General features: G+C 32.3%; 2 protein-coding genes across 2 annotated transcripts; one reads left to right on the plus strand and one right to left on the minus strand.

Annotated features, from left to right (window-relative positions):
• Positions 1-1,490: 1,490 nt before the first annotated feature.
• LOC107009322 (probable calcium-binding protein CML18) lies at positions 1,491-2,279 on the plus strand. Its single transcript, XM_015208633.2, has one exon. The coding sequence runs from the start codon at positions 1,634-1,636 to the stop codon at positions 2,069-2,071; it is 438 nt and encodes a 145-aa protein (XP_015064119.1). The 5' UTR covers positions 1,491-1,633; the 3' UTR covers positions 2,072-2,279.
• Positions 2,280-16,631: 14,352 nt separating this feature from the next.
• LOC107009555 (GTPase activating protein 1-like) lies at positions 16,632-18,929 on the minus strand. The gene is made up of 3 exons (XM_015208898.2): positions 18,770-18,929; positions 18,389-18,484; positions 16,632-17,318 (listed from the first exon to the last, which is right to left on the minus strand). Exons 1-3 carry the CDS (start codon positions 18,878-18,880, stop codon positions 17,025-17,027), a joined length of 501 nt encoding a protein of 166 aa, XP_015064384.1. The 5' UTR covers positions 18,881-18,929; the 3' UTR covers positions 16,632-17,024.
• Positions 18,930-21,832: the final 2,903 nt, after the last annotated feature.

A 21,832-nucleotide genomic window follows, 5' to 3' on the forward strand; every position in this document is an offset into this window, starting at 1 on the left:
TCTTTGCAAGAAAGAAACCCAGAGCCACAGGTCAGATTCAGGATGAACGAGCAAGGAAAGGTTCAGGAAGACCAGTCAGAGGCGTTCGTGGCAGTGGGAGCACCGGCCGTGCTTCAGCCAAGGCTCCTAGAAGACAGTGGGTCAAGAGAACCAGTATTCCAGCTGTTGATACGTCTCCAGAAAATATCTTGCTGAGTATGGAGAGTGTTTGTTCTCAGGGAGTTCTAGGATCCGGCAGTTCGTGTCTCAAGTGGGAGCCGGTAGGGACCGAGGACGAGTCAAGGGCAGTTTCAGCCGTGACTGATGTGTTGAAGCTTCGGGGAGCTTCAACGGGCCTTTCAGTTGACTGATGAGAAGGCCGCTGTAGCAGGAGAGAGTTGAAAAAGATTACTAGACATACAAGTGTTCTAAGTGGATGACAGTTGAAATTCTTCAAGCCTCCAAGTGGGAGATTGTTGGGCTTTGTGGAGGCTTGTGAGCCGGCCCGACCCATTACTGAAACCCTAGGTTAACCATTTGGCTTTCCTATAAATATGATCCTTGTATTTGTAATTCTAGTGTAGCACAAGTGAAATAAAATCCTCCTGTTACAGTCGTGGAGTAGGGAAACCGAACCACGTTAAATTCTTGTGTGTCCCGTTTGTGTTCCGTTTCTCTTTTCTCTAGATTATTTGTGTGTGTTGTGTGTTTAATTCCCAACAAGTCATTCTTAAATTTATTTCAATTTCAAAAGTTTCAGTATATTAATATCACGCTTTAAAGAGATCTTCAATCACCCACTTTACTTCCACTTCTCCAAGAAGTTATTCCCATCTTTGCTTGTACTCCTCTATATTTTGAGTTGTAGTATTACATTTTACAAACGTAAGCAAAGGGTGTCAAGTTGGGAAAAGGAGAGACAAAACAATGGAAAATGTGGCAATAACTAATCATTTAGCTAGTAATATATATAAAATATGTTACCATTTTTCATCGTGTCAACTTGGGATTTGTTTAGCATATCTGAGATTGTATTATTTTTGGAACCAAAAGAGAAAAAGAAATCTCACGCTATCATCAATAATCTTTTCAGTGTAATAATTGTCTAAGTAAACTTTTAAAAGTAAAGTGGTTTCCTATAGAACTATACGAATCATGTACTTTGCGTTTGATAATCAGTTTGCACCTACGTGTGGTGGGAGTACAGGTATCAAATTGACCGATTAAATTAAATTTCGATAAATTTAAATTAATTGAACTAATAAATAAATGAGTTATTAGTTCAATTAAAAGTTATTTAAGTATAAATGAATTTAAAATGCAACGTAGCTCAATTCTTACTCAGACTTAATTATTTTTTAATGTAATTTTATAATTTTTAATTATTATTAAATTATTATCACTATATATAATATATCAAAATTTTAAAATAATTTTAAAATTTGAAATGTGTCATTGGTAGGTTAATTTAGGCAGTAGAGTTGTAGTTGCATGCCAATTGTGATGGCAACTGAAAGTGGAGTAATCCGCGTGACAGGGAGGGCCATTATACCCGATTCCCCATCTTCCGCGTTAAACCGCGTGATCCTCCGCTATAAATTCCCACAAATACACACCCAGTTAACTAACAAACTAAAAATTAATCTCCCCTAACATGGCAAAGCTTACGCAGAGGATGAAGGAAGTCGAGAAAGTATTTCGAAAATACGACACCAACGGCGACGGAAAAATCTCTCTTTCGGAGCTCGACGGAGTTTTGAATGCTCTCGGCACTAAAACGACGCCGGACGAGGCGAAGCGAATGATGCTAGAGGTTGATACCGACGGTGATGGTTTCATCGATTTGGAAGAATTCGCTGCGTTTCACTGTCCGGTTGAAGGATCTAACAGTAAGGATCTCCGTGACGCTTTTGATTTGTATGATAAGGATAAGAACGGGAAGATTTCGGCTTCGGAGTTGCACTCCGTTATGAAAGGCATTGGAGAGAAGTGTTCACTTAAGGATTGCCGGCGTATGATCAGTTCCGTTGATGACGACGGCGACGGTAGTGTTAATTTTGAGGAGTTTAAGAAGATGATGACTAGAGCTTAATGGTAGGCATTTAATTGAAACTGATTAGCAGTTGAATGTGTTCGTTTCGTTTGACTGATTTCGATATGTGGGTGAAAGTGTTAATAGGAATTCGATTTACCAAATGTTGAATAATCGAATATCAATCATCCTTGATTCAAAAACGCCAAATTGCGTAGTAGATCTGTTTGCTTTTCATTATTTAGAGATGCGCTTTGAATATTTCTTATTGTGTTGTTGCTGCTCGTTCTTTTGTTGGTTGATTTACAGTATTTGCATCATTCATTTTGGTAGGTTTAGGTGTTGGAGTGGTGCACATTGGCTAGATGCTTCGGTTGGGTTATTGTGGTCGATATTCAATAGGGACTATTTTACAAATATCATGTCAATTGCCCACTTCCATATCTTAAACCATGATTAGTGTTAGGTGTGAACTTTTACACGCAAATCATATTAATCCACGGACCCTATGTATATTTAATTTTATATTATTAAGAAAATATATAAAATTAAATTTTGAAAAAAATTTTGCAAATCAATTTAAATAACTTAATAACATAGAAAAAATATTTTATCAAAATTCTCTAAACTACAACAAAATCGTCACATTTTTCGCCTACATGTAATTTTCCCAGAAACTTTCACATATAACCACTAAAATATAGCCTAATCACTCTCCATAGATATAGTTTGATAATTACAATTCGTAGGAGAGAGGAGAGAGAGGGGGGGGGCAAAAAGTGGGAGAGGTGAATTGTATATATGTATAATGGTTAGATAATTGTATATTATACATATGTACTTATATAAAAAGCAAGCGATATTGGGAGAGATAGGGAGAGAGGCGAGCGAGATAGGGAGAGAGGCGAACACGAGAGTGGGAGAGAGGTGAACTATATATTCATATTGGTTAAATAGTTGTAGATTATACATATGCATTTGTATTAATGGCAAGTGAGAGTGGGAGGAAGGAGAGGCGAGAGAGATTAGGAGAGGGAGGAGAGAGGCGAGCGAGAGGGCAGAGAGTGGAAGAGAGGTGAATTGTATATGTATATTGATTAGATAATTGTAAGCAATATAAGTTTTTTTAATCGCTTAATTTTCGCAAAAAGATATCTGATGTTGGCTAAAGAAACTAGATATCCTACCAGTCAATTAATTTAGTATAACTTATAAAAAATATAAGGATTTAAATTACATTATAAAAAATATAAGGATTTAAATTACATTATATCCCTACTTTTTTTCAATTAACAAAAATCCCTCAAAAATTAGTGATATCCGGATTCATAGTTAAAAAGGTGGATACATTAAATTTGATACATTAAAACAAAATTCTTTACATTTTTAAAGGAAAGAGAATATAAAATTGATGTCACTTCCCAAATCAGGCTAATCTAATTGATTTGTATATCTCCCAAATTAAAAGATCCGTCAAATTAAAATTCAAATTGTTTTCTTTCAATTCTCTTCCAAATCTACCCATCCTCAATTCAAAATTTAATTTTTTTTTCTCTCAAATTTGTCTCGCTTCAAACAATTCAAATTTTTTCTTTCAGTTCTCACCCAAATCGTAATAAATTGAAAAAGGTCGAAAACAATAGTTATGATGAATCTTTTAAGACTAGGTAAGAACTTATGTTAAAAGAAATTTTCGCGATGCATGGTGACCAATTGACCATGCCTTGCACCTGTCTTGATTTGTTGTGTTTGATAGAAAAACACTGCTTGTAATAGATGTGGCAGGTTCCAACAGAAAGACGACAAAGATACTCAAAGTAAGTTTCTCACTATGATGGTAATGGTTCTTCTAGACCTTATTGACTGATGTACAACTGGAAAAGGAACAAATTGAAACTCAAAGGAGAATTTGAGCTTCCACTTTCCCAATTGTCGATAATAACAAAAGTCACAAATAACGTTTTCGTGAACAAAATTGGAAAGGGTGGATTTTGACAAGTTTCAAGGTATATACATGACCTATTCAATGAAGAAATCTTTTAGATTTGATTTAAAAAAATTTATTGAAATTTTGGATAAGCAAGATGAGTTATGAATGATATAAAAGTGATGGAATTGTTGTTGGACAAACAAATTCTTTTGTGAATCTTCAAGTTTATCGAAGATCCTTTCAAATTGATTCAAAATTGTTGAAAATTTTGAGTTTCAAAATTATTCTCCTAATTCATTGAAGATCTGTTTAATTTTGATTCAAAATTATCACAAATTTTTGAGAAGATAAATCACGAAGATCCTTTCAATTTAAATTGAATTGTGTTGTATTTCTACTAGATACATTAAATAAGAAAGTGTTGCGCATAAGAATTTAGGTTTGAGATGATACATTATTATTATTTGGTAATTGTTGTGTATCTGATACATTTAGTATGACTTTGAATTATATATCATGCCTAAAAAATTAGTCCATAATACATTATTATTTATGTATCTTATTTTGTTTGAGAAATACTATATTTTATAAATATGATACATGTAATTGTTTAAATAGCATAATTTTTGGTGTGTAATACATAACACAAAGTTTATGTATCAAGTACACTTATATTAAACATGATAAACACTAATAGAAGATCCAACAAAATCAGAGCTATGTATCAATACCTTAAATATGAACAGTGTTAGAATGATAAAGATTTTGATAATTGACAAATACAGAAACAGATGAAAGAAACAGGTTGTACAGACGTGTTCCTTACAGAACGAATCCGACATGGATAAGGAGAACGTCAACCACATGAATTAGAAGTTATAAAGCTGTGGAATTATTATTTTTTCGACAAGCAACAAGTACAAAAAGTTTTCTTTTATAAAGGAGTTCAAAGCCAAGTGAAAGAAGGAAAACTAATTCCTATTTAAGGAACTCTATTTAAGGAAATTGTGTTTTCTTATTTATTTAAGGAAATTCTGTAGAAAAGGAGTCCAAGTAGAAGTCAACAAGGATTTGTAGAATGCAAATACAAGTGGAATTATACAAGGATTTGTTGAAGTTCTGATCTATAAATAGGGAGCTATTTGCATTAAAAAAATTGCGCACTTACATAGAGAGAAGATCAAAACACGATCAAGAAGTTTGAAAGAGTTTTGAGATTTATTGAGTGTAGCAATTTGTGAGGAAAAATTGTAAAATTGTATTCAAGAGTCTTGTTTACAATCTGAGTTTTGTGAGTAGGAGTTGTTCAACAAGTTGTAGAACTTGAAGAACATTGGAAGATATAAAACCGGGGGGTTTTGTGTCTTTGGGTAGCTAGAAATTAGAGTTTATAATTTCTTAGCTAGGAATTAGAGTTTATAATTCCTTAGGTTACATAGCTTTGTAATCTTTTGTTGAGACGTGAAATTTAATAAAGTGGAGTTAAATCATACAGAGGTGTAGGTCGTGGTTTTTACCCTTGTCAGTTGGAGTTTTCCGCGATAAAATATTGTGTCATTATTTTATTTACTTCACAAAACGTAACTGCTGTAATTTCTCAAAGCAACATATAGAATAAACCTGTTCTCTAAGGCGAATTTGGGGGTCAGAATTCCAACAATTGGTATCAGAGCAGGTTATCTTTGAAGAGTCTAACAACTCAAGATAAGATCATAATGAATTCTGCACCTCCTCTTGGGCATGGTCAAGGGCAACACATCAACATACTACCATTATTTAATGGAGAATACTACTCTTGGTGGAAGACAAGATTGGAAGATTTCATTCAAGCTGAAGATTACGAACTATGGATTAGAATTACTAATGGACCATTAATTCCTACTATTACTGATAGTGAAGGGAATAAGGTACCTAAACCTATAGAAAAGTATGGAGAAGCCGATTACAAGATGTTAGGAAAGAATGCAAAAGCTAAGTGCATTCTGGTATGTGGATTAGGACCTGATGAGTTTAACTGCATCGCTAGTTGTACCTCTGCAAAACAAATATGGGACACTTTAAAAAACGCTCACGAAGGTACAACTCAAGTTTGTAAATTCAGAATTGGCAGACTTAGTTCTGAATATGAAGCCTTCAAGATGAAATCCGGAGAATCACTTCAAGATATGATCACCAGATTTACCACTGTTGTAAATGAATTAATATCCTTGGGCAAAGTATACACCACTGAGGAACAGGTAGACAAAGTACTAAGGACTCTGCCTAGATCATGGGAAATAAAAGTTACTGCAATCAGAGAAGCCAAAGATCTAACCAATATGACTTTGGATGAATTAGTAGGAAATCTCAAAACTTATGAGATGAATGTTGACAAAAGAGGTGAAGGAAAAAAAGAGAAAAATCTTGGATTTAAAGCAACTGAAAGTGATGAATCTGACATAGATGATGATGATCTTGCTCTGATAAGTAAGAACTTCATGAAACTCTTAAAAAGGGGATTAAACGCTAGCAAGAAATCACCACCCCAAAAGGGAAGAAATCTTGAGAGACCACAGAGCGGAGGCTGCTTCAAGTGTGGTGAGACAGATCATCAGATCAAGGATTGCCCAATGTGGGAATTAGAATGGAAAAAGGAAAAAACTGAAAAAGAAAGGAAGGAACTCTTTAATAAAAAGAAAAACAAAGAAAAAGAACAAGCAATGTATGCAGCTTGGGGAACAGGTTCTTCAGACATGTATGAAGAAGATGATGAGGACATTGCTTTGATGGCGATAGAAGAATCAGATGCTGAACCTGAATCAGACTCTGAAGAAACTGAGGTAAATCTTCTTAACCTAAAAGATAAACTAGTAAAGTTCTCTAAGAAAAAACTTTCATTCTTATTACTTGCTTCCATAGACACAATTCAAGAACTTGTTAACACCAAGAGCAACTACTTGCTTCCTTATCTAGCTTAAAGTTTGAGCACATTGATCTTAATAAGAACAAACATGACCTTCAAGGGAAAATCAAGCAACTTGAATCTCACAATCTGAAACTAAGAACTGAGAATCTAAAATTAAAAGTTCTTGGTAAAGAAAAAGGGAGTGAACTGCCTGACCAAACACTTGAGGTCGACAAACTCAAAAATATTATAAAACTAGAAAAGGAAAATTCTAGAAGAATAAATCTTGAATTAACTAGGATGAGAAGTGATCTGGAAAGAGCAAATAAGTGGACAAAATCCTCCATGATAGTAACCCATCTAGGTAACAATAATAGGGACATTAAAACTGGAATAGGGTATGAACAACCCATAAATGGGAATCCTATGTTTTGTATTATTTGTGGTATCTCAGGTCACTCTAAACAATATTGTCCTAAATACAAAGCTAGTGCAGAAAATAATGCGAGAGGAACTTATAAAACTGTTCAAAGGAACAGGTATACTCAAAGGAAAAATAATCTGCCCAAGTGGGCTTATAGAGATCTTATTCATCCTTTTTATCAATACAAAGGACCCAAGCTAGTCTGGGTTCCTAAATCTAACATTTGAATTTGCAGGAAAAGTGAGAGGAAGCAGACAACATTCACCAATTGAACATGTTGTTTCAGATGCATGATTGTAACATAAAAAAAATCCTCTCACTTGAAAAAAAAAATGGATGAATAACATTAACTGGAAAAAAGAAGTTGAAAAAAAATGGTTGAAAAAAAGAGGGAGAAAGACTGAAGAAGCATGTTGAAGGAAACAGGTTCAACCTATGCAGTATCTAACAATTATGCGCACTATGATGATCAATCAATCAAAAATATGATCAGCCAAGGAAAACACTTTCAAAAGGAACAATTTGAAACTTGGGGATGATTAAGGTTACATAAGTATCCAAAAATGGCTAATGAACATTGCGCATATTGCCCTCTAATATTGAATTCTATGCTCAGTTTTGTACATTAAGTTGTATGTCTCTATACCACTTTTAAAGTCATGCTACTCATGCACTATAACATTGTATTTGCATCTAGCACAGGAGAGAGACTTGGTAAAATTGAAGTAAAATTCAGCATTATCCTGAGATCTAAGGTATGTGCACTACAGTTATTCATGATTAAATATAAAGTCAATGCACTTGAACCTATTTCTTCCACTTGTCCCAAAAGATATTCATGCCATAATACTACCAAAACAAATATCTTCTTAAAAAGCCTTATCCCAATGTGATGGTCTGTGGTTGAGATGAATTTGATGGAGGACACCTCTACTTGGGGCCTTATAAATACAGATTAAGAATGTAGAGTGTTGGTTCTTAGGGGGAATATTTTGTATTCAGTAAAGTCTTAGAGGATTTACATTGTGAGGGGAAATATTTTGGAGACCCTATACTTGAACAAAGTTCACTTGTTAGGCTCAACTTGGGTGCATCTAGTAAAAGGGAATCGATGAGAGATACATCTGTCGAACCTAGTTCTTCTATTGGGAACCATATAAACTGGGATTTCGGATTGATATAAAATAAAATAAAATTTATAGTTGGTGCTGCAGTTGATAATACACGTCCAGAGAACAGATTGAGAGAACATGTCCCTTTACAAGTGATATTCAAGAAAATTTGTTCCTCTTACTGACTCTATTGAAATTAAAGATGAGTGAACTATTGTTTCTGCAGAAAGAACATGATTGATTGAACAAGTTCCTTAAAAGTGAAAAAAAAAAGAAAAAAAAGGATTGAGCGTGCATAGACCAAGGTTAACTTTGAAATTGAGAAGGCTGCTAATTTTGTTAATCCAAAAGATATTTTTGCTGCTAAAAAATGACTTTTATTTATCCTCTCATCTTTTGATATTACCTAACCACTCTAGCCTTTGACTTCCAATTTTTTTTTCATCACAAGTGCTTGATTCTATGTTTAATTTTGATTACATTTGTGGTGTATATGCTTTTTGATTAATGCTAATGTTGGGGTTGAGTTTCAGGTTAATGTCTATCTCCTATGTTTATGCTAATGCTTTGTTTTAGCTTATTGGGTTCTTGATTTTTAAGTGTTTGTGTAAGTGATAGCCCAGTGGCCATGAGTATCGAATTTGCCTAATGTCAAAAGGGGGAAGCAGCTGCATATGAGTTATGTGTACCTATTCAATGCAAGCAGATAAAATTTGCCATAGTCAAAAAGGGGGAATTTGTTAAAGTATTGTTGTTTTGAAGTATGGCAAAGTTAAGGAGTTGTAGTAGTAACATGGCAAAAGTAGGAAGATGTGTGTCTTATTTGCTAAGTTCGAAATGTATAATTGTCATCATCAAAAAGGGGGAATTTGTTAGAATGATAAAGATTTTGATAATTGACAAACACAGAAACAGATGAAAGAAACAGGTTGTACAGACGTGTTCCTTACAGAACGAATCCGACTTGTATAAGGAGAACGTCAACCACGTGAATTAGAAGTTATAAAGCTGTGGAATTATTATTTTTCGACAAGCAACAAGTACAAAAAGTTTTCTTTTATAAAGGAGTTCAAAGCCAAGTGAAAGAAGGAAAACTAATTCCTATTTAAGGAAATCTATTTAAGAAAATTGTGTTTTCTTATTTATTTAAGGAAATTCTGTAGATAGGAGTCCATGTAGAAGTCAAAAAGGATTTGTAGAAGGCAAATACAAGTTGAATTATACAAGGATTTGTTGAAGTTCTGATCTATAAATAGGGAGCTATTTGCATAAAAAAAATTGCGCACTTACATAGAGAGAAGATCAAAACACGATCAAGAAGTTTGAAAGAGTTTTGAGATTTATTGAGAGTGTAGCAATTTGTGAGGAAAAATTGTAAAATTGTATTCAAGAGTCTTGTTTACAATCTGAGTTTTGTGAGTAGGAGTTGTTCGACAAGTTGTAGAACTTGAAGAACATTGGAAGATATAAAACCGGGGGTTTTGTGTCTTTGGGTAGCTAGAAATTAGAGTTTATAATTTCTTATCTAGGATTAGAGTTTATAATTCCTCTAGGAATTAGAGTTTATAATTCCTTAGGTTACATAGCTTTGTAATCTTTTGTTGAGACGTGAAATTTAATAAAGTGGAGTTAAATCATACAGAGGTGTAGGTCGTGGTTTTTACCCTTGTGAGTTGGGGTTTTTCGCGATAAAATATTGTGTCATTATTTTATTTACTTCACAAAACGTAAATGTTTTAATTTCTCAAAGGAACATATAGAATAAACCTGTTCCTAAGGCGAATTTGGGGGTCAGAATTCCAACAAACAGGATATTGTAACACCCCAGAAATTTTTTCGAACTAAGACTTGAGCCGTTCATCGTAGTGAGTGAGATTTCACGAAGGAATTAAAAATTTCTTACTATTAAGTCAGTTCACTAGATTTAGCACCTTGAGTTCCAAAAAGAATTAAATTGGAAATAGCAAAATCTGAAATTTTGCAAGTTAAGTTAAGTATGAGTTTTGAGTCAACTTCAGACGACCATAACTCCTAGCACATAATGAGTTAGGTGTGCTACAAGATACCATAGAAAAGCTCTTTGAATTATCTTTTTAAAGCCGACGAGTTTGTTGATTTTGAGTTCGGATGAGTGAGATATTACATTTTGAAGTTAAGATGTCCAGTTAAGAAAAGTTTTAGCCAAAAATATGAGGGGTATTTAGGTCTTTTCCTTACCCTATCAGATTTAATTCATTTTTAGTAATATTTTAGGGGTCTAATCCTTTTAGGTTCAGTTTTATAATTCTAATATACACCTAGAATTTCAGTTGAGATTTCAAGAAGAGGCAAGAAGAAAAAAGAGGAGAAAAGAGGAAAGGATGAAGATGTTCGTCGACGTTTTTGAGTTTAGTTGCGAATTTTCACCATGGGTTTAATCCCTAAGAGGTATGTAAGCTTCCATAGTGTTGGGTTAGTTCACCCACACGCCAATCATGTTATTTTTCAGCGAAATTTTATTCTTAAAGTTTAAGGATTTAAGTTCTTGATTCTTGAGGTTCATTCTAAATCTTGTTGTGTTGGATTATTGAGAAGAAATTGAGTAATTTGATTGTTGTTTTCAGTATATTAGAGTATAATTAAGTTAACTAATTGAATCTAAGTGATTGAAAAGAAACCATAGAAACCGTTCGAGTTTAGACGAGTTAGGGTGAGAAAACGAGCAAGATGTTCAGCAGATTTTCTGGGTTGGGGCTTGGCGCGACGCGCCTTCCAGAGCGCCCCAAACCCTTTTGTACTCCAGGGGTTGGTGCCCCACGCCACCCATATCCCTAGGGTCGCTTGCCTTATCCAGTTTGCCCCGTTTACTCTGTTTGAGCTCATTTAAAGTGCATCTTCACACCTTTCGATTATAAATACTTTGAATTACTTTTAGACACTTGGAAATCATTCATAACATGAATCATAACCTTGAAATAATAATTCTATTTCAATCTAATGTTAAGATTAAGTTTTGAGAGTTCTTCCGCACCTTTTAAAAGAGTCCCTTCGAGTCCTTTTGAGGAGTCTTTTACAACTTCTAGTAACTTGTTTCAAGACTTGAGTAAGTGAGCATGAGATTAAGAAGAATGTATTGATGAGTCTACAATATCACCTATATCCTTCATATCATGAACCATAACTCTTGAATTCATAGTTCACATTCAAGAGAGAGTTACGAGTAGAGTTCAAGAAAGTCTTTAAGTTCAATTGTGAATTCTTTGATATCCATCATTGATTTGGACTAAGTTTTGAGAAAGTAAGTAAGAGAATGAGAAGATTTGTATACATGAGTTCCATCTAGTTACGTAGACTTTCAAGTCGAGTTGCTTATACCCATAACTTCCACATGAACTCCATAAATTGAGTATCATTGAGAGGATTAGTATCTCCAAATTTCAAGTCTTGAATATTGAGTTCCTTATTCCTTTTGGGATTATATTTCTAATCATGCGACTATTACATGTTACCCGTTAAGTCTTTGAGTTAAGTAGTTCATGTCCATACTTCTGCATGAACCCTCTGAGTCAAGCTTGAGTCATTGAGTTAAGTAGTTCATGCCCATAATTCTGCATGAACCCTCCGAATCGAGCATTCTTGAGATGAGTAGTATCATTGAATTTTTTGAGTTTTGGAGTTTTTACGTTCAAGTATTGAGTTTTATGCATGGTTATTGAAAACTTGAATTGAGTCGTTCATGTTTATAATTCGACATGAATCCTTTTTAAGAAGTTCTTTTACAAATTATTTTAAAACTTGTTTTAAAACTTGACCACTGAGTTGAGTTAGAGTAAAGTTGAAGTTATGTTCTTCAAAGAAGTATAGGTGACTAAGTATTCCCTAAACATTTATAAATATTTTCACATTTATGTTAAAAGAGGAAACTAAGATTTCCAAAAGAGTTTTGAGCAAGAAAAGGGAACATTGATTCCAAGAGAGCATTCTAAAGTTAAGTGTTGAGCAATTATCTCAACCCAAAGAAGGAAGTTGTTTTAAAGACACGTGAGCTAAAATATATTCTGGGAGTAGTATTAAGCATCGATGTGGAAATGAGAGTTCATATTAACTCAAGTCTCCATAAAATCATGTAGTCATCATGGGTATTAATGAGTCGTACTTTTTAGATGCTCACGTAAGTTAAGCTAGTGGATCTACCAAGTTAAGGAGTTTTATGCGATGACAAAATATATGACAATTCTGGCAGTGTGGGCGAGACGTTGTATCATTACTTGGGCTCATAGTGGTGGTCATCGATTACAGTTTCTCCTCCAGAAACTCTATTACCTTCTTATATATGTAATGTTTAATTTTTTATTGTATTTTCTTTAACGAATTAAGTTTCTTTTACTATTTTATAAAGCTTTTTATATATAGCATGTGTATTATTGCTTTATATTGAGTTGAGTATCCATAGTCAAGTATATCATATCCTTGTATTCAGTATTTAATCTCTGAGTTGAGTGTCTTATTCTTGAGTATGATGAGTTGAGTAAGTCGAGTACTTTGAGTATTCTTGAGTATTCCTTGAATTTCAAGTTTGAGAAGAGGTAAATACGTTTCCATTTTTTTCAAGTATCAAGATTATGTTATGTTTTAAATTCCCCTACATGCTCGTACATTTCATGTACTGAGCCATTTGACCTGCATCTTCTCATGATGCAGACACATGTATTCAGGATCATCAACAGGAGCTTCGTTGATACATCCGAGAGTTTTGAGTTAGCTATGGTAAGCCTCCTTACTTCCAGAGGATTTTATTTACTTTCCAGTTTAGTTAGAAGGTCGTGGGTCTTGTCCCGACTTTCATCCTTGTCAGTTAGAGGTTTCATAGATAGTCAGTTTAGTTAAGAATTTTGTATTGTTCATTTATTTTAATAAATGTTTTAAAGACTAAAGTTGTCTATTTTATGGCTAGTTGAACATATTATTTTTATTCAAAGTTGTTCATTTAAGTTAAAGTTTTGTAAAGTTGAGTTTATTGAATTTTATTTCAGTTTTAAGCTTTTATATGGTTAAGTTAGTATTTCGCTTGTAGTCAGCTAGGATGAGGGTTCGCTCGGGGACCAGCAATGGTCTTCGAGTGTCGGCCACGTCCAGGATGTAGACTCGGGTCGTGACAGATACAGTACATAAATCAAAAGTTATTGTGAAAGTGATGTATCAGATCAATGGTAACACTAAAAAAAGACTAATTTAAGAATCAAAAGTAAGTCTAAAAAACTGAAAGATCGAACCAACGAATGAAGTCTATCAAGACCGCCATCAAAAATTTCTACAACCACTTCAAATGCGTTCCAGGATGAACTATGTGCATTGCAAAGATTTTCCACCTCTCTTCCATAGAAAGATCGGGGGTAAACGATTCAGTAATTTTTAAGATGAAAACAATAAAAAACAAATAAAAGAAATTGAAAATTGAAGTGATGGAAAGAAATCTACCTCTTGAATAACTTGAAATCATTTATTGGAAAGAGAAAATTTGAAATTCAAAAATAGATTGATGAAAGTAACTGTGGAAAGATTTGTGGAATAAAAAACAAAGAAGGAAAATCATGGATAGGAGATTCCAAATTAATGTATCCAGAAAAAAAAATGATGAGATCCAATCAAATATAATTAGCTCAAGTAATGTTCAATGACCTTATAGATTCATGCCATGTGTATTATATGATTATTTATGGTTGAGATATTCATCTTAATAATTAAAACAACAAAGTTGTCAACTATTTTTATCTTTTAAAACTGACGAATAAAGCAATTAAGTATATACACCCAAGCTAATATTTTTTTTAAAAAAAATTAAGATCGAAAAAGAAAATTTAATATACCTGATTGAAAGTATTTGCATTATCAATTAAGTCTTATCGTCAACTCTCGATCCGCACACCGCCAATCTTAATTTTTTTTTCCTTGAAAATATTAGCTTGGGTACATTTATTGCTTTATTTGATAGTTTTTAAAAAAATAAAAATAGTTGACAACTTTGTTGTTAGTATTATTAAGATGAGTATATAATATAAATTTATTATTAAGATGAGTATATATAATTTAAATGAATCTCAACAATAAATTATTATATAGTACACATGGCATAAATCTATAACACCATTGAACATTATTTGACCTAATTATATTTGATCGGATCTTTATCCAAAAAAAGAATTTTTGATATTAAATATGATAATAAATGATGTGTTTTTATTATTTATTTTTTTTAGAAAATTTTCAAGCAGCGATTTTATTGAATTTTTTTTTAGAGAATTGCTGCCAATATTTTAAAAAAAAATCTTTTTTTTAAAAAAAAATCAAGTGACAGTCATGGTTTTAAAAGAAAGGGATTTAAAGCAAATCGCTTGCAATGCAGCAATTTCAATTTTAATTTCTGTTTTTTATTTTATAAAAGGCTACCATATTTTGGTTTTTAAATATAAAAAATTTTTGGAAAAAATGTTGCAGGGGCAGTGGTCTTTGAAAAAAAATTTAACAGCGTCAATAATTGTCAGAAGAATCGCTCCGTCAGGAATGATTCTGCTCTTTTGGTAAAATAAAAATTTGATGTGCCGTTTATGTTATTCGAAAGAAAAAAGTTATCCTTCTAACTTTGAACTCAATTTATATGAGTTGGGGTGAGTGACAAATTATCTAAAATTGTGTGAGCATCCAAATCTCTAACTCTCTTGACTGAGCCTACAGTCAAGTAACAATGAAAGATCATACTTGTAATATCAGGAAAACCTTTCATTAGTCCTAAATTTGTTGGTTTATCTAGTCCTAAATTTGAATATTTCTAATAACATTTTCTGATCCAAAAGGTAGAAGAATGAGCAAATTAGGTGATAGGACTATTCATAAATTGCAATTTTCCAAACCTGGTAGCTTGCATTGCTTTTTGGCTCAAATCCAAATCCTCCAGGTCTATTCTTTGACAGAACAATGATCTTTACATACTGCTGAAAGAACTATTGGAAGCCACATTTTAGACCAACTTCCAATACATTTTGGAAGCACCTATGGTTTGGTGTGATAAATGGTACATCTCTATCTTTAACTAAAGATTTAGTTGTTCCAGTGCTAAAAATAATAAAGTCATGATAGAGAGGTGTTCTCTCCTTATTGGACATGCAACACGACTCTCTTCAAAGTGGATACCAAACACTAGTGAGAACTGAGAAGTCAAAAATAATACAGAAATACAATAGATTTGTATAATCAAATTATCAGACGCAGATTTTGTTGTCAACATGTAAGTGCGACAAACCTGAATTCTCAATATAGATACATAAGCATTATAGTCATTGATAATCAAATTATAATCAGCAGAATGACCTAGGCGACCACTTCGTTTGTCAGTTGGACCCTCCTACTCAATACTGTGCCTATCAAACCCTTAAACTCATCGAACACAATATTCTAATCATCTGACCATTAACCAAACTTATGTGACATTAATTTAGTGAGTTGAAAATACGTGTGATTACACGCGCTTCAAAACGAGTTAAAACAATATTTTACATTAAAAAAATCAATTTAACAAAATTAAAATATAAAATTCATCTTCTCCGATCCTCGTTCACCCACTCGCCACCCTTTCTTGTTCTCCATCAGCACTCTCACCTCTACCCCTCACCACAACCCTCAACTTTCTTCTTTCTCCATTCCCACATTCACTCTTCTCCTCCTCTTCTTTTTTTTTTTTATACAAATTAATAGCCTCAACTTTTTCTAAAATTTTCATTTTTTAGGTTTGAAAAATTTTAGTACCATTCTTTTATTAGATGGTTTCGCGAATATAATGTGGATAATTTGAAGGATTGTGACAATTGAAAATTTTAGAACTCCATTGATAAACTTGAAAAAGCTTTAAAAATAATAAATGGGTGTTGTGAATTTGTAAAATTAATCAAAAATTTTGATTGGGGTTCATTTGAGTTTGTGTTGGTAAATTTGTAGATGAATTTACAAGCTAAATCAAGAAGAATTTAATCTAATGAGTATGAATCTAATTCTCAATTTATGACCAAATATAAAGAAGATGACTATTTGAAAAGTTTAAGATATTAAAGAATTGATGTATTTGATTTTTTTTTAGCATTTAATTTCACATATGGCATTAAAAGATGATGTGAAATTTTACGTCTAACTGCAACCATTACATGCACATTGACCGAAGGAGAAAAGGACTTAAAATATTGTATTCTTATGGGTTTAAGAGTTTAATTGGCAAAGTGATAAGTATAAAGACTCAACACAAATGAAGCCAAATATAAAATTAATCTTTTAGGTCATTCTACCATTATAATAACAACACTTGAATCACAAAAAGAAGTACTGAAATGCAAGTAACTAAAGATAGCCATAAAAACGGGAATGAGAAGTTAAGACTCAAGAAGAAGAAGATGGGGAGGAAAAGACCGTTTCTTCATAATACCATTAAAGGTCTACTAAACCTGGATCCCAAACAAAACAAGTACTGGGCTATCTAATTCTTGGGTCTTTATGTGGTTTAGCCTCAAAGTCCAACAACTTTGGCCAGCCGTGTTTACAACAGTAAGCAACAACAACAAAAGGATAAGTTCGTTTCATATTTTCATGTAGGTGACTACAGAATCTAGCTTTTCTCACAATATAAGCTGCAACAGAATTAGCTATAGATTCTTGGAACTAGGAACGTCTATCCATTGCAACTGAAGCTCTATTTCACCACACTCAACATTCCTCAACCTAAGAAACACATTTTGAACAACCTTGCCGTCTTCATACACAATACAACTTTCTTCTGAATAGCAATTCTGCCGGTTAGGCATTATTCTCGAAATTATTACTCCATTGGGGATGTTCTTATAGCGCGTCATCCTTACTGCATCTATAAATGGTACAATGTCAAGTTCAGCATCGCCCATTTTATCATCGCGAGAAAATGTATCCTTGTCATAAACTTGCTGCAATGACAGCAATAGAAACACAATAAACATCACACTCTGGTTTTATTAATTGAAAACAAGTCATATAAGCTACTAAATTAAATTGTAAATCAAGTAGGATGTCAAATACGGAGATTGAATTAAGGCGGATCAAATAGTCAAGAATTGATAAATGGACGGGTCAAATCAGGTTATATCCCTAAACATAGCGACACTTGGGGTGTGTTTGGTAAGGAGGAAAAACTTTTCCGAAAAATATTCTCCAATTTTTTCATGTTTAGTTGGATCCAATATTTTTGAAAATGTTTTTCAAATAAACTAATTTTCCTCAAATTTAAGTAAATGACTTCTCTTCGAAACTTAAGCAAAATATTTTCCAAAACTCTCTACCAACCTCTCCCCTACCCACCCCACCCTACCAGCCCCCAACCCATGCTCCCCTACGAGGCCCCCCTACCAGCGCCTCTATCCCTAAAAAAGTTTGAAGTTTATTTTTTAAAACATACCTTCAACTTCAAAATTTCATATTTTTTTTCCTACCCTCGACCTCCAACCCCACTAGCCCCCTACCACCAAAAAAAAATTAATATTGTTTTTTTTTAAAATAAAAAAATCAAACTTCAAATATTAATTTTTTCATCTTTACCCTCAAACTACCCCCACCCCCACCCCCACCACGGAAAAAAATTTAAGCTTGTTTTTTTAAAGAAAAATCAACTTTAAAAATTATTTGCTACTTTAATAAAAATAAAAAATATTTCTCAAAAATTCAGTCAAAAACCAAACATTAAAATATTTTATACTCACTAAAAACATGACAAAATAAGTCAAATATCTAATTATTTTAGAGAATAACAATTTCTAGGAAAACATTTTCGTTTGTACCAAACACACCCTTGATGAATATGAATTTATTTTATAATTAGAAGGAAGTTGAACTTGAAAGGCATAATTTACCTTCGAAGACTGAATTGATACGGTATTAGGCTGTTTCCTAAACGTGTATTATTGTTTAATTTTCTCTTGATAAATCAAAAGAATAATTAAATTAATTTCATAATGAAACAACATGAAGAAAATTAAATTACCAGCTTGATTGGGAGAATTGGTTCAGTAATACATAGCGTTAAGTCTTCATTCCATTCGGGATTAACATTCTTCTTCACCACTCGAGTCTTCAATTTCTGATTCCAATAATATCAAACACAAAATTAACAAAACAATTCAGCAACTCCCATAACAATTCGTATGATAAACTGAAAATAACAATTACATAAATCTCGCACACACAACAAAACGAGAGATACGATAAACAAGCTTTGTTTTCTCAGTTCCTGAAAATTACAGAATTTTGATTTTATAATTAAAAAATAACAAAGAGAAATCTGAGGTTACGGAATTTTGAATAAAGAAGAACAGAAATGAGGTGAAACTGAAAGAGTGAAGAAGAAGAAAAGGGGGGAAATTACCTGTTTGCCCATTGTAACAACAACATATGGATCACTGCTTCTTAAGTCTCTAATGGCCAAATTGATGCCTCTGATTATACGAACTCTGAGAAGACCCAACTGATTCTCCATTAAAACCTTTAAAACTTGTAGTGATTGATTTTGCAAAAGTGGGTAGCTTTATAGTAGTTAAACTTAAAACCTTAGAAGGGTATAGGCAGGGGATGGGGTCCACAGAATTGCAAGTTAGAAAAATTGAAATTCAACTCCAGAAAGGAATGTCAAGAAACATCTAGAACCTTACCCCTCATTGTTTACGAGCTAGGACCCATTTGAATTGACTTTTGGTTTATCGCTTATAAGTTAAAAGTTATAATTTAGGATTTTTTTGTTATTGACTTTGGTTTATTTTTTGTTTATTTAACTTTAAAATAAGTATTTATAAATATTTCTTAATTTTACTCAAACACTTCAAAATTGTTTAAAAATTATTTTAATTTTAAAGTATCTAAAATAAGTCAAATCCTAATGAATGTTTAGTTTCACTAAATATGAGTTTCATTTTTTTTTTTAAAAAGAGAGAATCTTTTCTTTATATGATGGGGTTCAAAGTCCTAGTATGGAAAAGTATTTATACGATATCTTCCTTACTATTAAGACATCAATCAATTTTGTTCGGAAGTTAACAAGTTAATATATAAGGTCTATAAATATATTATTAGGTTCGTCTAAACAATAACAAATTGTTTTTTATGTTTTGGGAATTAGTTTAAGAGCTTATTAACATTTTTAATTAGGAAAAGTTCTTTCTACTTACGCCTCAAAAGAAAAACGCGTCTCACCTAAGCATACGTCCAAAATGATAGGGTTTATGTCTCATGATATTTCTAACTCAAAATTTCTTATGATTTTACTATGCTTCGTCCTGAAATTCACCTCAAAACTGACTCTAAAATTGTCTTGTATCAACACCAATATATTATATTAAAAAAATACCAATAAATCAAGTCAAACTCATAAGTATATGAGAATAGCGCAAAAAAGACAATTAGCATCGCATCAATCAATATGTGACACAAATTTAACATGCAATGTTTCCTTTGTTACTGTCTCTTCAACAAACACAATTTTAATGAGAGGACTAAATAAGGTCTCTTTAAATTGAGACCCTCTCTTTCCTACCCTTTTTCCTTTTTTTAAATTCCTTACTTCATCATTATTTTTCGTTTCAACTTTTTTTTTCTTAATAAAGATGGTATTCAAGTTAATTGAGGTATACTTTAACTATTTCGTCAATAACGTCGTCATAGTAACTTAATATATTAACTACTTGAATTATTATCTTATTGCTAAGAATTCTATGATAATATTTTGAATAGGATTGTGAGATCGTAACAACCAAAAATGATAGGGGGTTTGAACAATTACCCCTTTGAACATATACATACTACAAAATAGAAAAGGGACCACTATGTTGCAATTAAAGAAACCTGAGACGTGGACAAACGAAAGGATCAAAATGTTTATGATGTCATTATAATTCAGAAAATCATAGAAAGATAGATGGACGATATATAGTTTTCCCTAACAGTACTCAAAAGTCAAGTCGTTGCCACTGGGGTACATATATCCACTAGCAAAATGTGAGTTCAGACATCACAATCTTGTGTATGGATAGAGTACTCCTGATCCATGCATATATAGTCAGATAGCAGTCAAATACACACTATATATATGTACACACCTAACATACTATTCGATTGAATTAATTGATTTTTTAAATATTTTTTATTTTTAATTTTGAAGGTGTTTGAAAAGGTTAAAAAGTGTTTTAAATATTCGTTTTTAAATCATAAAAGTTAAGAGATAAGTCAAAAGTAGTGTACCTTCTATTTTATGACTTTTAACTTATGACTTATAAATGAATATATTGTAGAAGTTCATCCAAACAGGTATTAGTAATTGCATGCTATATAGTGGAGTGTAAAATAAAGAACGCAAGATTTAACTTGGTTTGAATTATAGCTTATGCCCATTAGAAAATAATTATTTTTATATCTCCCCAATAATTTTTCTTCCTTTGAGCTAGTTTTTAAAGCATGAGATAGGCTCCGGATCAAGTTCAATATGATATTAAATAGAACCCATCTCATCATGATGTTGGATGCCAAATTTAAATTGTTCACATGTCAAATGTTGCCTGAGATTGATGTGAAGTATTGAAGAATGAAAAAGTCTCATATTAATGACTAGTGACGGACTGTGAAGTGAGATTTTAAAGAAAAAAAGCCTCAATAATTAATAAGATAAGTGATCTTCTTATAAGACTTTAGAAATCATCCTCCCTTTAAATTATTATTTTTAATTAGATCCGAGACCAAATTTAATATGTCATTGCAAATTTGTGGTTTTTTCTACCAGTGCGTTATATTATTTTATTTAATTGACTTGTGATAATGAGATATACTCAATCAGGTGTATAGTTATTAAAATACAAATTGCATGAGAAATACCAGTAATTAAATGATGAATTACAAGCTTAAAATTTTTTGAAATTTATTTATATGTTCAAACTACAAGCACCACTTATTTTACAACGAAAAGAGTAGCAAACATCCTACTAAATGATAAAGGATTTCAATATCTGTCACCAGCTTTTGTATTTAGAGCCTGTTTGGCTCAGCTTAAAAGCTGGTCAAACTGACTTAAAAGCTGGTTTTTGACTTATTTAGCTGTTTGGCAATTCTCAAAATAACTTATTTTAAGTTAAAAAAAAACTTATTTTAAGCCAAAAGTTAAAAGCTGGAGTAGGGGTGCTTTTTTTTTCCAGCTTATAAGCTGTTTTAAGTTGACCACATTTTTACCTTTTTACCCTTAATATTTTTATACAATCTCCAAATTACCCACATAACCCTAACATCTCTTTCTTCTATTTTTCCCTTTTCACGTGTGGATGATAGACAATTACTATTACTAATGAATGAAAATAAAATAAATCTTAAATCTTTCAAGTGATCTATTCAAATTATATATTATTAAAATGTAAAATAAGTTGCACATATAACTTAAATAAAAATTTATATT

This window comes from Solanum pennellii, chromosome 2, assembly GCF_001406875.1.
Source record: "Solanum pennellii chromosome 2, SPENNV200".
Lineage (NCBI taxonomy): Eukaryota > Viridiplantae > Streptophyta > Magnoliopsida > Solanales > Solanaceae > Solanum > Solanum pennellii.